The sequence below is a fragment of the Oncorhynchus keta genome, chromosome 15 (genome assembly GCF_023373465.1).
Source record: "Oncorhynchus keta strain PuntledgeMale-10-30-2019 chromosome 15, Oket_V2, whole genome shotgun sequence".
Lineage (NCBI taxonomy): Eukaryota > Metazoa > Chordata > Actinopteri > Salmoniformes > Salmonidae > Oncorhynchus > Oncorhynchus keta.
The window spans coordinates 22,584,111-22,599,776 of NC_068435.1; the positions used below are offsets into that span (position 1 = coordinate 22,584,111).

Genomic DNA, 15,666 nt, shown 5'->3' on the forward strand with positions numbered 1-15,666 from the left:
TCATTGATGTTGCTCTTGCTGCTGGTGATTCTCTGATAAACCTCTACGCAGATGACACCATTCTGTATACTTCTGGCCCCTCTTTGGACACTGTGTTAACTAACCTCCAGATGAGCTTCAATGCCATACAACTCTCCTTCAGTGGCCTCCAACTGCTCTTAAACGCAAGTAAAACTAAATGCATGCTATTCAACAGATCACTGCCCGCACCTGCCCACCCGTCCAGCATCAGTACTCTGGACGGCTCTGACTTAGAATACGTGGACAACTACAAATACCTAGGTGTCTGGTTAGATTGTAAACTTTCCTTGCAGACTCACATTAAGCATCTCCAATCCAAAATCAAATCTAGAATTGGCTTCCTATATCGTAGCAAAGCATCCTTCACTCATGCTGCCAAACATACCCTCGTAAAACTGACCATCCTACCAATCCTCGACTTTGGTGATGTCATCTATAAAATAGCCTCCAACACTCTACTCAACAAACTAGATGCAGTCTATCACAGTGCCATCCGTTTTGTCACCAAAGCCCCATACACTACCCACCATTGCGACCTGTACGCTCTCGTTGGTTGGCCCTCGCTTCATACTCGTCGCTAAACCCACTGGCTACAGGTTATCTAGAAGTCTCTGCTAGCTAAAGCCCCGTCTTATCTCAGCTCACTGGTCACCATAGCAGCACCCACTCTTAGCACACTCCAGCAGGTATATCTCATTGGTCACCCCCAAAGCCAATTCCTCCTTTGGTCGTCTTTCCTTCCAGTTCTCTGCTGCCAATGACTGGAACGAACTGCAAAAATCTCTGAAGCTGGAGACTCATATCTCCCACACTAGCTTTAAGCACCAGCTGTCAGAGCAGCTCACAGATCACTGCACCTGTACATAGCCCATCTGTAAACAGCCCATCTATCTACCTACCTCATCCCAATACTGTATTTATTTATTTATCTTGCTCCTTTGCACCCCAGTAGCTCTACTTGCACATTCATCTTCTGCACATCTCCCATTCCAGTGTTTAATTGCTATATTGTACTTACTTCGCCACCGTGGCCTATTTATTGCCTTAACTCCCTTATCTTACCTCATTTGCATTCACTGTATATAGACTTTTTGTTTTCTTTTGTTCTACTGTATTATTGACTATGTTTTGTTTATTACATGTGTAACTCTGTGTTGTTTGTGTCGAATTGCTATGCTTTATCTTGGCCAGGTCGCAGTTGCAAATGAGAACTTGTTCTGAACTAGCCTACCTGGTTATATAAAGGTGAAACAAAAATATGTTTATTCAACCTTTTTGCTGTTTTTTTCCATCCCCAATTTCATGATATCCGATTGGTAGTTAGTCTTGTCCCATCGCTGCAACTCCCGTGTGAACTCGGGAGATGCGAAGGTTGAGAGCCATGCATCCTCCGAAACACAACCCTGCCAAGCCGCACTGTTCTTGACACACTGCTTGCTTAACCCGGAAATGTGTCGGAGGAAACACTGTACATGTGGCGACCATAGTCAGCGTGCATGAACCCGGCCCGCCACAGGAGTCGCTACAATGCGATGGGACAAGGACATCCTGGCTGGCCAAACCCTCCTCCAACCCAGATGACGCTGGGCCAGTTGGGTGCCGCCTCATGTAGGGAGGGAGATGGGCAGGGCGTGAGTGAGAGAAAGGGAGGGAGATGGGGAGGTAGGGGGGAGAGGGTAAAGACAGGTAAAGAGTGAACGGAAGAGGCTAAGTGGGAGTGGCAGTAATGTTGTACTTGGTCTAACATTGTCAATGCGAGTCTTGTTTAACCTAGTGGGCTCTGGAGCGCTTTCCCTCTCTCATTGATCTCTTTATCTAACCTCACATGGACACTGGTGGTAAGAATATATACCTCTGCGTCCCAAATGGCATCCTATTGCCTATATAGTGCACTAGCTTTGAACAGAGCCCTATGGGAATTGATGGAAGGTGATGACACATTCTTTGTCCATAAATAAATAAAGTTAAATCAGCTATAGGAAGGTCTTATCATAAAGGCCTATGTGCTCAATAGTGCACTAAATAGGGAATTCAGTGCTGTTTGGGACAAAACCATAGGCATCTTCATCTAACATGATGAATTATCACTGAAAGGAAGATTACTCATAGCAGACAGTATGATGGTCTATGAATGAGATTGCTCTCACATACTTGTGGTTACCGGCCCTTATAGATGAGTGCTATGGCTAGCTAGTACCGGTGTTTGATCCACTTTAGCTTATGTATGGACCTTGACTGGGGCTCTAGTGTTTTACAGTGGAAAGCTGAGAGATTGAGCCGGAGCACTAGAAATGTAAAGGAAAGACAGTGAAGGAAGTTCCTTGTGGTTTCTCTTCACAAATAGTGTCTGGAATGATTTCACACGCTCATCCACTTCAATCAGAATCTAAGTCTAGCAGGGGAAAAGAGTAACGGCTGATGCTTTTTGACATTGTCCAGGTATGATGGGAAGAAAATGAGAATTCACGGCATGATTAGACTTTCAAAAACGTCTGGCACTTCAAAGAATCTGAAAAGTGATACGTGTCGAGTGGGAGATGGAGAGTAAAAATGATTTATTTTTTACAGTGAATTTAAGGATAGATGTCACATGTGGGATGTGTCAGAGAGAGGGAGAGGCGGAAGTGTTGCATCAATGATGTAATGTTGAAGCATTTGGGGGAATTATGTTATGACCAGGGGATTGAAGAGGGAGCGGTAATGATTAAAAACACAGTTTCATGAAGTGCATCGAATCTCCTGCAGCTCCAGTACTGGGGCAATCTTGGATTGGTACATATATTTTTGGACAAGAATATAACTTATAAATGCTTTAATGATCATGAGCTTAGTTAAATTTGCTTACCCCATTGGAACCCAAACTATAAGCTTGTTTTACTCCGTCTCTTAGCTGTTTACCAAAAACCTAGCGGATGGCCGCTTTGTTTTGTTGTGGGGGACATGCAAGTGTCAGCTTGGACAACTTCATTCACAGCATTAGTTTATTTGACACTGTTGTCATAGATATTTGTATATGTTACAGTGTGCTCCCACACATTCAACCTCACACACGAAGCAGAGACGTATGTGAAGCTAAAGGCCTAGTTCACAAATGTAACATTGCCAAAATATTAGGAAAGGGTATAGGGATACCTAGTCAGTTGCACAACTGAATGCATTCAACCCAAATGTGTCTCTGGATCAGAGAGGTGCGGAGGGCTGCCGTAATTAACGTCCACATCATTGGCGCCCGGGGAGCAGTTGTTGTTGGGGGTTAACTGCCTTGCTCAACGGCCTTTTGGTTACTGGCCCAAGCGGTCATCTATCATCTTAGATAAAGTTAAGATGACATTTTCATAAAGATGAAAATAGGTTTTGGGTGGTTGCAGAGTTGCATCCCTTGTGGAGTGGATGGACTTAGGTGTTTTCATACACCTCAAATCTGAGTTCAAAGGAAAACATGCAAGAGGGGTCCTTGAATGAAAATGAGGTGACATGAAACACTTTTCTCTATGATTTTAAAACAGATCAATTGATAAGGGCTGAGGTCTATGGAACTGTGGAAGTACCAAGAGAAACCCAGCACAGCAGCATATCAATCACTCTCCTTCCTCAAATCGACTTTTACTGGAGTTAACCATTGTCTGTCTGTCTATTCTGCACCCGGGGACACTTGTCTGGATGCATGCGCCTCCTGACCTGACTAACCCCTGTGGCCTCCCTCCGTCTGTGTGCCCTGTGTCCTTGGACCCTTGCCCCTGTGCCTCCTCTCATCCTAGGTTGCATCCCAAATGGAACCATATTCCCTATATAGTGCACTACTTTTGACCAGGGCGTATACGGATCTGGTATGTATGAGCCGTGTCCAACAGTAGTCCACTATACAAGGAGTAGGGTACCATTTGAGAGGCAGTCCTTCTCTTCCCTCCTCTCCTTACTGTTGTGCTGGCTTGGCTATGGCAGCCTGTGGCCCTTGGTTAGCTATAGGGCTGAGGGCTGGGGGGACTAACAGTAACAGGCTTCCTTCACCTTGCCTCTCCTCACATCCAGAGAACCACTCTACCCCTCCAGATGTCACCGGCTACACCACAGACTCCATACAGGTGGAGAGACCCCAAGGCTCCACCACAGCATCCAGGGCCACGCCCAAATACGGCAATGCAGAGCTCATGGAGACCGGAGATGGTGAGTACACACATGTCAGTTTGTTTTGATATGATGGTGTCATGGTGTCATGTCAGGTTTTTTTATATGATGGTGTCATGGTGTCATGTCAGTTTGTTTTGGTGTCATGGTGTCATGTCAGTTTGTTTTGATATGATGGTGTCATGTAAGTTTGTTTTGATATGATGGTGTCATGTCAGTTTGTTTTGATATGATGGTGTCATGGTGTCATGTCAGTTTGTTTTGATATGATGGTGTCATGTCAGTTTGTTTTGATATGATGGTGTCATGTCAGTTTGTTTTGATATGATGGTGTCATGTCAGTTTGTTTTGATATCATGGTGTCATGTCAGTTTGTTTTGATATGATGGTGTCATGTCAGTTTGTTTTGATATGATGGTGTCATGTCAGTTTGTTTTGATATGATGGTGTCATGTCAGTTTGTTTTGATATCATGGTGTCATGGTGTCATGTCAGTTTGTTCTGATATCATGGTGTCATGTCAGTTTGTTTTATGGTGTCATGGTGTCATGTCAGTTTGTTTTGATATGATGGTGTCATGGTGTCATGTCAGTTTGTTTTGATATGATGGTGTCATGGTGTCATGTCAGTTTGTTTTGATATCATGGTGTCATGTCAGTTTGTTTTGATATGATGGTGTCATGTCAGTTTGTTTTGATATGATGGTGTCATGGTGTCATGTCAGTTTGTTTTGATATGTTGGTGTCATGTCAGTTTGTTTTGATATGATGGTGTCATGTCAGTTTGTTTTGATATGATGGTGTCATGTCAGTTTGTTTTGATATGATGGTGTCATGTCAGTTTGTTTTGATATCATGGTGTCATGTCAGTTTGTTCTGATATGTCTCTGTCATGGTGTCATGTCAGTTTGTTTTTGATATGTTGGTGTCATGGTGTCATGTCAGTTTGTTTTGATATCATGGTGTCATGTCAGTTTGTTTTGATATGTTGTTGTCATGTCAGTTTGTTTTGATATCATGGTGTCATGTCAGTTTGTTCTGATATGATGGTGTCATTGTGTCATGTCAGTTTGTTCTGATATGTCTCTGTCATGGTGTCATGTCAGTTTGTTTTTGATATGTTGGTGTCATGGTGTCATGTCAGTTTGTTTTGATATGATGGTGTCATGGCAGTTTGTTTTTGATATGTTGGTGTCATGTTAGTTTGTTTTGATATGTTGGTGTCATGGTGTCATGTCCGTTTGTTCTGATATGTTGGTGTCATGTCAGTTTGTTTTGAAATGTTGGTGTCATGGTGTCATGTCAGTTTGTTCTGATATGTTGGTGTCATGGTGTCATGTCAGTTTGTTCTGATATGTCTGTGTCATGGTGTCATGACAGTATGTTCTGATATGATGGTGTCATGGTGTCATGTCAGTTTGTTTTGATATGTTGGTGTCATGGTGTCATGTCAGTTTGTTTTGATATGATGGTGTCATGTCAGTTTGTTTTGATATGTTGTTGTCATGTCAGTTTGTTTTGATATCATGGTGTCATGTCAGTTTGTTCTGATATGTCTCTGTCATGGTGTCATGTCAGTTTGTTTTTGATATGTTGGTGTCATGGTGTCATGTCAGTTTGTTTTGATATGTTGGTGTCATGTCAGTTTGTTTTGATATGATGGTGTCATGTCAGTTTGTTCTGATATCATGGTGTCATTGTGTCATGTCAGTTTGTTTTGATATGATGGTGTCATGTCAGTTTGTTTTGATATGATGGTGTCATGTCAGTTTGTTTTGATATGATGGTGTTATGTCAGTTTGTTTTGATATGATGGTGTCATGTTAGTTTGTTTTGATATGATGGTGTTATGTCAGTTTGTTTTGATATGATGGTGTCATGTCAGTTTGTTTTGATATGTTGGTGTCATGGTGTCATGTCAGTTTGTTTTGATATGATGGTGTCATGTCAGTTTGTTTTGATATGATGGTGTCATGGTGTCATGTCAGTTTGTTTTGATATGATGGTGTCATGTCAGTTTGTTTTGATATGTTGGTGTCATGGTGTCATGTCAGTTTGTTTTGATATGTTGGTGTCATGGTGTCATGTCAGTTTGTTTTGATATGTTGGTGTCATGGTGTCATGTCAGTTTGTTTTGATATGATGGTGTTATGTCAGTTTGTTTTGATATGATGGTGTCATGTCAGTTTGTTTTGATATGATGGTGTCATGTCAGTTTGTTTTGATATGATGGTGTCATGTCTGTTTGTTTTGATATGATGGTGTCATGGCAGTTTGTTTTTGATATGTTGGTGTCATGTTAGTTTGTTTTGATATGTTGGTGTCATGGTGTCATGTCCGTTTGTTCTGATATGTTGGTGTCATGGTGTCATGTCAGTTTGTTCTGATATGTTGGTGTCATGTCAGTTTGTTCTGATATGTTGGTGTCATGGTGTCATGTCAGTTTGTTCTGATATGTTGGTGTCATGGTGTCATGTCAGTTTGTTCCGATATGTTGGTGTCATGGTGTCATGTCCGTTTGTTCCGATATGTTGGTGTCATGGTGTCATGTCAGTTTGTTCTGATATGTTGGTGTCATGTCAGTTTGTTTTGATATGTTTGTGTCATGGTGTCATGTCAGTTTGTTTTGATATGTTTGTGTCATGGTGTCATGTCCGTTTGTTCTGATATGTTGGTGTCATGTCAGTTTGTTTTGATATGTTTGTGTCATGGTGTCATGTCAGTTTGTTCTGATATGTTGGTGTCATGTCAGTTTGTTTTGATATGTTGGTGTCATGGTGTCATGTCAGTTTGTTTTGATATGTTGGTGTCATGGTGTCATGTCCGTTTGTTCTGATATGTTGGTGTCATGTCAGTTTGTTTTGATATGTTTGTGTCATGGTGTCATGTCAGTTTGTTTTGATATGATGGTGTCATGTCAGTTTGTTCTGATATGTCTCTGTCATGGTGTCATGTCAGTTTGTTCTGATATGTTGGTGTCATGTCCGTTTGTTTTGATATGTTGGTGTCATGGTGTCATGTCAGTTTGTTCTGATATGTTGGTGTCATGTCAGTTTGTTCTGATATGTTGGTGTCATGGTGTCATGTCAGTTTGTTCTGATATGATGGTGTCATGGTGTCATGTCAGTTTGTTCCGATATGTTGGTGTCATGGTGTCATGTCCGTTTGTTCCGATATGTTGGTGTCATGGTGTCATGTCAGTTTGTTCCGATATGTTGGTGTCATGGTGTCATGTCAGTTTGTTCTGATATGTTGGTGTCATGGTGTCATGTCAGTTTGTTCTGATATGATGGTGTCATGGTGTCATGTCAGTTTGTTCTGATATGTTTGTGTCATGGTGTCATGTCAGTTTGTTCTGATATGATGGTGTCATGGTGTCATGTCAGTTTGTTCCGATATGTTGGTGTCATGGTGTCATGTCCGTTTGTTCCGATATGTTGGTGTCAGTGTTCATGGTGTCATGTCAGTTTGTTCCGATATGTCTGTGTCATGGTGTCATGTCAGTTTGTTCTGATATGTTGGTGTCATGTCCGTTTGTTTTGATATGATGGTGTCATGGTGTCATGTCAGTTTGTTCTGATATGTTGGTGTCATGTCAGTTTGTTTTGATATGCTTGTGTCATGGTGTCATGTCAGTATGTTCTGATATTATGGTGTCATGTCAGTATGTTTTGATATGTTGGGGTCATGGTGTCATGTCAGTATGTTCTGATATGATGGTGTAATGGTGTCATGTCAGTTTGTTCTGATATGATGGTGTCATGTCAGTTTGTTCTGATATGTCTCTGTCATGATGTCATGTCAGTTTGTTCTGATATGTCTGTGTCATGGTGTCATGTCAGTTTGTTCTGATATGTTGGTGTCGTGGTGTCATGTCAGTTTGTTCTGATATGTCTGTGTCATGGTGTTATGTCAGTTTGTTTTGATATGATGGTGTCATGGTGTCATGTCAGTTTGTTTTGATATGATGGTGTCATGGTGTCATGTCAGTTTGTTTTTAATATGATGGTGTCATGGTGTCATGTCAGGTTGTTTTGATATGATAGTGTCATGTCAGTTTGTTTTGATATGATGGTGTCATGGTGTTATATGTCAGTTTGTTTTGATATGATGGTGTCATGGTGTCATGTCAGTTTGTTTTGATATGATGGTGTCATGGTGTCATGTCAGTTTGTTTTTAATATGATGGTGTCATGGTGTCATGTCAGGTTGTTTTGATATGATAGTGTCATGTCAGTTTGTTTTGATATGATGGTGTCATGTCAGTTTGTTTTGATATGATGGTGTCATGTCAGTTTATTTTGATATAATGGAGTCATGGTGTCATGTCAGTTTGTTCTAATATGTCTGTGTCATGGTGTCATGTCAGTTTGTTTTGATATGATAGTGTCATGTCAGTTTGTTTTGATATTTTGGGGTCATGGTGTCATGTCAGTATGTTTTGATATGTTGGGGTCATGGTGTCATGTCAGTTTGTTTTGATATCATGGTGTCATGTCAGTTTGTTTTGATATGTTGGGGTCATGGTGTCATGTCAGTTTGTTTTGATATGTTGGGGTCATGGTGTCATGTCAGTATGTTCTGATATGATGATGTCATGTCAGTATGTTCTGATATGATGGTGTCACGGTGTCATGTCACTTTGTTTTGATATGATGGTGTCATGTCAGTTTGTTTTTTATATGTTGGTGTCATTGTGTCATGTTAGTTTGTTTTGATATGATGGTGTCATGTCAGTTTGTTCTGATATGTCTGTGTCATGGTGTCATTTGTTCTGACATTTGTTCTGAATGAGCTGCGGTCAGATCATGGAGTATGCCAATGTGGGCCTCTCTGCTATTTTAATTTGTTCTCCTGAGGCATACGGCATCGCGCAGACGAATCTGTACATCAGATGCTCCAGTCAATAGTGGCTGAGGAATAGATTTGTTGAGCGCACAGAGCACACGTCGTCGAGTGTCTGCTTGATAGATCAAGTCCCAAGCTTTACAGATGGGGTTTACTGGACTACAACGCTCATGGAGGCTCTGAAAATAACTACACCTTTCTCCTTCAGTACCAAGACCAAACTTCTGTTTTAGAGATTCAAAATGTTTCGTTTTTCTTTTTTCTTCTTTTTACTTGATATATGTAGCCTAACACAGGTTACGCAGTGATCGTGCTTTACACAGATTTTGTTTCTTTGTGAAATCAGCTTTGGTCAGGACTGATTTTTACTGTGTATTGCTTTCTATCCACGGTTTAACCCTTGACTTTGACACTTTTCACTGTGTATGTGTATCAACTCTGGACCTCGAAGCCAGTTCCACTGAATTGTTTCATTGTTCCCTTCTAATCAGGGACTGATTTAGACCTGGAACACCAGGTGTGTACAATTAATTATCACGTAGAACAGAAAACCAGCAGGCTCTGGACCTCATATGATAAGAGAAATGGCCAGGGTTTAGTGTCATTGAAACTAAAGCAGGGGTTTGAGACAGTAGAGAAGACACTTTGGATATTGCCCAGTGAAGTGTGGATGTCTCCTCTCTGAAGACTTGGAAAAAGTGGCCTTGCCAGTCCAATTAGACATATAGAAGTTTCCATGAAGTATAGAAGTTTCTACGTGTGTGTATTGAGCTGTGTGTGTGTGTGTGTGTGTGTGTGTGTGTGTGTGTGTGTGTGTGTGTGTGTGTGTGTGTGTGTGTGTGTGTGTGTGTGTGTGTGTGTGTGTGTGTGTGTGTGTGTGTGTGTGTGTGTGTGTGTGTGTGTGTGTGTGTGTGTGTGTGTGTGTGTGTGTGTGTGTGTGTGTGTGTGTGTGACCACTACAGGCGTTCCAGTAGGTGGCCGAGTGTCGGCCAAAATCCAGCAGCTAGTCAACACATTGAAGAGACCTAAACGGCCTCCCTTAAGAGAATTCTTTGTTGACGATTTTGAAGAACTTCTAGAGGGTAAGAAGGCATCCATCCCATAGTGCTCTGGTCAAAGGTAATGCACTATATAGGGCACAGGGAGTCATTTTGGATGCACTCAAGACCTCTGAAGGTTGATTTTCTGAATGTGTAAAAACTCAATGAATTTGCTGTTACAATACAGAATGTTATTATATTATTACAGCTTATGAAAAAAAATGTTATTAATTGAAAACCTCTTTGCCACGTTACAATCTAAAACATTGCGTTGTACCTGTTATGCTCCAGTACAACAGCCTGACCCCAACCAGCCCAAAGCGGAGGGGGCTCAGATGCTGGCGATGAGGGGGGAGCAGCTAGGGGTGGTCACTAACTGGCCCCCGTCGTTGGAGGCTGCTCTGCAGAGGTGGGGCACCATCTCTCCCAAAGCCCCATGCCTCACCACTATGGACACCAACGGAAAACCACTGTACATTTTAACCTACGGTAGGTGTTATGTCCGCACAGTACGAGCAGTGCGTCACCCACATGATATGTTATTGTTAGTGTTTGACTCTCGGGTTATTGACATCAGTGGTCACGTCTATCATTCAAACGTAACAGTAAGGACACAGCCCGCTACACTCATCTAAAGGATTGGCTAATACGGCACATGATTGAAACACTAAAGACAAATCACCAGTGAGATGGCAATGAAAGTGTGTTCTGTACCAGTAATGAAAGTGTCCTGTTCTCTTTTATAACGTTGACCTATAGCTTTGCCTTCATAATAATACAGTGACCCAGCCATCCAGGACTGTTTATTTATTCTGTGAGTGAAGCAGCAACACTTTTACTGTTGGATATGTTAACGATCCACTGAGAGACTCCATAACTGTGATTGATTCCATGGGTACATTCCAAATGGCACCCTAGTCGCTATATTGTGCACTATTTTTGACAAGAACCCTATGTGCCCTGGTCAAAAGTTGTGCACTGAATAGAGATTGTCATTTGGGACACAAAGCCATGCGTGCTGCAGTGAGGTACTCAGGAGGGTTTCCTCTATTCGATGCTGCTTCAGGCTCAGCCTTCCCACCAACCTTAAGTACAGACAAGCACCAATCAATACTGCTACCTGGTGCTTAAGCATATGAATGCTATTAATGACAGCCACATGAGGAAAGCAAAGTACTTTATGTGGAAGAATACTTCTTGAAGAAAATGGTGCACAACACTGGTGCAGTGATTTTACTGTAGTTGTTCATTTACATATGCAGTACCAGTCAAAAGTTTGGACACACCTACTCATTCCGGGGTTTTTCTTTATTTTTACTATTTTCTACATTGTAGAATAATGGTGAAGACATCAAAACTATGAAATGGTACATATGGAATCTTGTATTAACCAAAAAAGTGTTAAACAAATCCAATATATTTTAGATTCTTCAAATTTGCCACCCTTTACCTTGATTACAGCTTTGCACATTCTTGGCATTCTCTTAACCATCTTCACCTGGAATGCTTTTCCAACAGTCCTGAAGGAGTTCCCACATATGCTGAGCTGCTTTTCCTTCACTCTGCGGTCCAATTCATCCAAACCATCTCAATTGGTTTGAGGTAGGATGATTGTAGAGGCCAGGTCATCTGATGCAGCACTCCATCACTCTCCTTCTTGGTCAAATAGCCCTTACACAGCCTGGAGGTTTGTTGGGTCATTGTCCTGTTGAAAAATGAATGACAGTCTAAGCTCAAACAAGATGGGATGGCATATCGCTGCAGATTCTAAATAAATCACAGACAGTGTCACCAGCAAAGCACCTCCACACCTCATCCTCCATGCTTCACGGTGGAAACCACACATGCAGAGATCATCTGTTCACTTACTCTGCGTCAAATTTGGACTCATCAGAACAAAGGACAGATTTCCACTGGTCTAATGTCCAATGCTCGTGTTTCTTGTCCCAAGCAAGTGTCTTCTTCTTATTGTTGTCCTTTAGCAGTGGTTTCTTTGCAGAAATTTGACCATGAAAGCCTGATTCACACAATATCCTCTGAACAATTGATGTTGAGATGTGTCTGTGACTTGAACTCTGTAAAACATTTATTTGGGATGCAATTTCTGAGGCTGGTAACTCTAATGAACGTATCCTCTGCAGCAGAGGTAACTCTGGGTCTTCTTTTCTATGGTGGTCCTCATGAGAGCCAGTTTCATCATAGCGCTTGATGGTTTTTGCAACTGCACTTGAAGAAACTTTCAAAGTTCTTGAAATCTTCTAGATTGACTGACCTTCATGTCTTAAAGTAATGGTGGACTATCATTTCTCTTTGCTTATTTGAGCTGTTCTTGCCATAATACAGACTTGGTCAATAAACAATTAGGGCTATCATCTGTGTACCACCCCTAACTTGTCACAACACAACTGATTTGCTCAAATTTATTAAGAAGGAAAGAAATTCCACAAATGTACTTTTACCAAGGCTTACCTGTTAATTGAAATGCATTCCAGGCGAAGCTGGTTGAGAGAATGCCAAGAGAGTGCAAAGCTGTCATTTAAGAAATGTATATATATATATTTCACCTTTATTTAACCAGGTAGGCTAGTTGAGAACAAGTTCTCATTTACAACTGCAACCTGGCCAAGATAAAGCAAAGCAGTTCGACACATACAACAACACAGAGTTACAAATGGAATAAACAAACATACAGTCGGTAATACAGTAGAAAAAATCTATATACCTTGTGTGCAAAGGAGGTAGGATAAGGGAGGTAAGGCGATAAATAGGCTGTGGTGGCGAAGTAATTACAATATGGCAATTAAACACTGGAATGGTAGATGTGCAGAAGATGAATGTGCAAGTAGAGATACTGGGATGCAAAGGAGCAAGATAAATAAATAAATAAATAAATAAATGAATAAATACAGTATGGGGATGAGGTAGTTGGATGGGCTATGTACAGGTGCAGTGATCTGTGAGCCTGTCTGACAGCTGGTGCTTAAAGCTAGTGAGGGAGATATGAGTCTCCAGCTTTAGTGATTTTTGTTAGTTTGTTTCAGTCATTGGCAGCAGAGAACTGGAAGGAAAGGTGACCAAAGGAAGAATTGGCTTTGGGGATGACCAGTGAGAAATACCTGCTGGAGCGCATGCTACGGGTGGGTGCTGCTATGGTGACCAGTGAGCTGAGATAGGGCGGGGCTTTACCTAGCAGAGACTTGTAGATGACCTGGAGCCAGTGGGTTTGGCGATGGGTATGAAGCGAGGGCCAGCCAACGAAAGCGTACAAGTCGCAGTGGTGGGTAGTATATGGGGCTTTGGTGACAAAACGAATGGCACTATGATAGACTGCATCTAATTTGTTGAGTAGAGTGTTGGAGACTATTTTGTAAATTACATCGCCGAAGTCGGCTCAGTAGTATGGTCAGTTTTACGAGGGTATGTTTGGCAGCATGAGTGAAGGATGCTTTGTTGCGATATAGGAAGCTGATTCTAGATTTAGTTTTTTATTGGAGATGCTTCATGTGAGCCTGAAAGGAGAGTTTACAGTCTAACCAAGACACCTAGGTATTTGTAGTTGTCCACATATTCTAAGTCAGAGCCATCCAGAGTAGTGATGCTGGACGTGCGGGTAGGTGCGGGCAGCGATCGGTTGAAGAGCATGCATTTAGTTTTACTTGCATTTAAGAGCAGTTGGAGGCCACGGAAGGAGAGTTGTATGGCATTGAAGCTCGTCTGGAGGTTAGTTAACATTGTCCAAAGAAGGGCCAGAGGTATACAGAATGGTGTCGTCTGCGTAGAGGTGGATCAGAGAATCACCAGCAGCAAGAGCGGCAACATTGATGTATACAGAGAAGAGAGTCAGCCCGAGAATTGGACCCTGTGGCACCCCCATAGAGACACCGAACTCTGTCAGAGAAGTAGTTGGTGAACCAGGCGAGGCAATCATTTGAGAAACCAAGGCTGTTGAGTCTGTCGATAAGAATGTGGTGATTGACAGAGTCGAAAGCCTTGGCCAGGTCGATGAATGCGGCTGCACAGTTATGTTTCTTATCGATGGCGGTTATGATATCGTTTAGGACCTTGAGCGTGGCTGAGGTGCACCCATGACCAGCTCTGATACCAGATTGCATAGCGGAGAAGGTACGGTGGGATTCGAAATGGTCGGTAATCTGTTTGTTAACTTGTCTTTCGAAGACCTTAGAAAGGCAGGGTAGGATAGATATAGGTCTGTAGCAGTTTGGGTCTAGAGTGTCACCCCCTTTGAAAAGGGGGATGACCACGGAAGTCTCCGATCTTTGAGTATCTCAGATGATATGAAAGCGGGGTTGAACAGGCTAGTAAATAGGGGTTGCAACAATTTCGGCAGATCATTTTAGAAATGGAGGGTCCAGATTGTCTAGCCCGGCTGATTTGTAGGGGTCCAGATTTTGCAGCTCTTTCAGAACATCAGCTATCTGGATTTTGGTGAAGGAGAAATGGGGAGGCTTGGGCGAGTTGCTGTGGGGGGTGCAGTGACCACGGTAGGGGTAGCCAGGTGGAAATCATGGACAGCTTTAGAAAAATGCTTAATGAAATTCTCAGTTATAGTGGATTTATCAGTGGTGACAGTGTTTCCTAGCCTCAGTGCAGTGGGCAGCTGGGAGGAGGTGCTCTTATTCTCCATGGACTTTACAGTGTCCCAGAACTTTTTCAAGGTTTGTGCTACAGGATGCAAATTTCTGCTTGAAAATATAGCCTTAGCTTTTCTAACTGCCTGTGTATTTTGGTTCCTATCTTCCCAGAAAAGTTGCATATCACGGGGGCTATATGATGCTAATGCAGAACGCCACAGGATGTTTTTGTGCTGGTCAAGGGCAGTCAGGTCTGGAGAGAACCAAGGGCTGTATTTGTTCCTGGTTCAATTTTTTTTTAATGGGGCATGCTTTTTAAAGATGGGTAAGAAAGGCACTTTTAAAGAATAACCAGGCATCCTCTACTGACGGGATGAGGTCAATATCCTTCCAGGATACCCGGGCCAGGTCGATTAGAAATGCCTGCTCTCTGAAGTGTTTTAGGGAGCATTTGACAGTGATAAGGGGTGGTCATTTGACCGCAGACCCATTACAGATGCAGGCAATGAGGCAGTGATCGCTGAGATCTTGGTTGAAAACAGCAGAGGTGTATTTGGAGGGCAAGTTGGTTAGGATGATATGAGGGTGCCCATGTTTATGGATTTGGGGTTGTACCTGGTGGGTTTATTGATAATTTGTGTGAGATTGAGGGAATCAAGCTTATATTGTAGGATGGCAAGGGTGTTAAGCATGTCCCAGTTTAGGTCACCTAGCAGCACGAGCTCTGAAGATAGATGGGGGCAATCAATTCAGCTGGGGGCAGAGGGGGGTCAATAGCAAGCGGCAATGGTGAGAGACTTGTTTCTGCAAAGGTGGATTTTTAAAAGTAGAAGCTCAAATTGTTTGTGTAAATACCTGGATAGTAAGACAGAGCTCTGCAGGCTATCTCTGCAGTAGATTGCAACCTTTGGCAGTTCTATCTTGTCGGAAAGTGTTGGTGGTCTTCCTAAGCCAGGATTCAGACACGGCTAGGACATCCGGTTTGGCAGAGTGTGCTAAAGCAGTGAATAAAACAAATTTAGGGAGGAGGCTTCTAATGCT

General features: G+C 42.3%; 1 protein-coding gene across 11 annotated transcripts in view; it reads left to right on the plus strand.

Moving 5' to 3' along the window:
• The window catches only part of LOC118395203 (disco-interacting protein 2 homolog C), a 282,104-nt gene that overhangs the window by 174,107 nt on the left and 92,331 nt on the right, over positions 1 to 15,666 (plus strand). For 10 of the 11 annotated variants that reach the window (XM_052463704.1, XM_052463693.1, XM_052463692.1 and 7 more), the window contains 3 exons: positions 4,051 to 4,185; positions 9,956 to 10,075; positions 10,325 to 10,522. In XM_052463704.1, the coding sequence (XP_052319664.1) occupies positions 4,051 to 4,185; positions 9,956 to 10,075; positions 10,325 to 10,522 (453 nt within the window). The remainder of the gene's footprint in view (positions 1 to 4,050; positions 4,186 to 9,955; positions 10,076 to 10,324; positions 10,523 to 15,666) is intronic. The other variant, XM_052463702.1, reaches the window with a different exon arrangement.